The 1,990-nt window shown below is 29.9% G+C and overlaps 1 protein-coding gene across 1 annotated transcript in view; it reads right to left on the bottom strand.

Moving 5' to 3' along the window:
- BRWD3 (bromodomain and WD repeat domain containing 3) overlaps positions 1 to 1,990 on the bottom strand; it is a 148,316-nt gene that overhangs the window by 28,067 nt on the left and 118,259 nt on the right. Inside the window, 2 exon segments of the mRNA XM_012664071.1 lie at positions 682 to 707; positions 1,807 to 1,920. Of these exon segments, the coding sequence (XP_012519525.1) occupies positions 682 to 707; positions 1,807 to 1,920 (140 nt within the window).

The following is a 1,990-nucleotide window of genomic DNA, read 5'->3' as shown; positions in this document are numbered from 1 at the left end:
TCTACATCAGAATTTCAAACAGCTAAAAATATGACTAGAAAATGAAAAAACTTTAAGTATTAGTAGATATTAATAAAATAATTGTAGGAGTTAAAAGGCTAATAATCATATTATTAAGATATCCCTTATTATATATTCATTTCCTGTACTCAGGAAACATTGATCATTAGACATTTATGTACAAGGTACTGAGTGTTATGTGATAAGTAATAAAAGTAAAATCATTTCCCTCAAGGATATAGACACACATGTAGAAATATAACTATAACATTTATATGAGAAGAGAGAAATAATTTAGGTAGAAAAACTCATGAGAAAGGAGAGACAGGTAAATAAAAACAGGGCTGACATCTAGAAGAAGTTGGCATTTGAGTTAGACCCTGAAAATTAGCATTTAGAGAGGCAATGATTGTGAGTAGTGGCATTCTATGCAAAATAATAAAGGCTTAATGTTAAGGTGAAGTAAAAAGTAATGCTGTCATTAAGAAATCAATTATATAAATAGCATATTTTTGCCCTTATGCATTCCTTGAAAAGATTCCTTAACTGACATATTGTACCATCTGATTCACTTATGCACCTTCCTTATTACATGAAGAATTTTCTGCACCTAATACACATTAGTCTTGAAGCACATAAGGATGTAGTAACTTTAACAAAATAGATAGAAAGTGATCCCACCAAAGTATAAACTGAGAAAAATGGTCCTATAGAATAGAGGAATCTCATCAGACCTTAGAGTATATAGATTTCTTATTTTGTTCTGTAAAGTCTTCTAAGATTAATTGAAAATTATTCCTCTTATGCCTCCATAAAAAAGGCACTAAAAATAAGAAATAGTGATTTTGGATATGCAAAAAAGTTCTCTAAATTTTTATACAGCATTCATCAGAACATGTTTATTGATATAACAATGCAAACAAGCTTTGCTAAAAAGTCCAATACTATAAAAAGACATACTTGTAAAAATAAACATTTTAAATAATATCCAGAGATAATCAGCAAGTAACTGCTTATTCATAAGGCTATTTGATATTTATCTCTAAGACCTCCAAAACAGGCAATTACAGAAAAGTTTGGTAGAATTTTTATTTGTCCCCAAATTGTCATAACCTATTTGCAAGGTTTTGCTCCTTTTTTATTGTGATGATAATACTACATTTCTACTATTGGTCTTGAATTAAAAACTATGTGTAAACATTTAATCATTCAAAAATTAATGATTAGTCAATATATGAGAGACTATACAAGCCAAGTAGATCTCTAACATGCTAATGTTACCATAATTTTCACGAGAAAATGAAAATTTTTTCACCAGGTAGAATCTTAATTAATTCTTGACTCACCAATCATAAATATGACTATGTTATTCAATCACAGGCTCATTAAGAAGGCCCTGTTTGTGAAATGATACTGAAAGGGGTAATTATCCTCTGGTATATTTTCTATCACATTGTAATTTTTTTTAACTAAATTAGAACTTGAATGAGGATACAAATTACCATTCAATTCTACTATGTGACGATTCAGATGAAAATAAAGCCAATCATTTTCATGATTTCACAACCAAATCAATTTATCTCAATGTTCATTGAGTATCTAATGTATTGACGACACTGTGCCAAACCCTACAAAGGATGCGAAGATTAATAAGGTTCAGTCACCTTCCATAAGAAATACAGAATTGAGCAGAAGAGCTAAGATAGTGTATATATAATAGAATTATCAATATAAATGTTCTAAAACTGATTAAAGTTAGTGCTCTTGAGGTTTCAAAAGAAAAAGTTTATAACAGGTATCAATTACCTCATCTCCCATTTGTGGGACAAATGGGGAACGTCGAGGTATGGTATCCAAGATCCACTGAGGGGCAAACCATTCTTCATTGGGCTCACCTGCCATAGAAACCAGTCCTCCTTTCTAAAACATAAATACATGAACAGTATATGTATAAAACATAGTTTACAAATACAGAAACACATGAATAATA

The sequence above is a fragment of the Propithecus coquereli genome, unplaced genomic scaffold, assembly GCF_000956105.1.
Source record: "Propithecus coquereli isolate 6110/MARCELLA unplaced genomic scaffold, Pcoq_1.0 Scaffold86, whole genome shotgun sequence".
NCBI classification, from domain to species: Eukaryota; Metazoa; Chordata; class Mammalia; order Primates; family Indriidae; genus Propithecus; species Propithecus coquereli.
The sequence above is the reverse complement of the archived record's forward strand: the minus strand, read 5'-3'. Positions and strand labels throughout refer to the sequence as shown.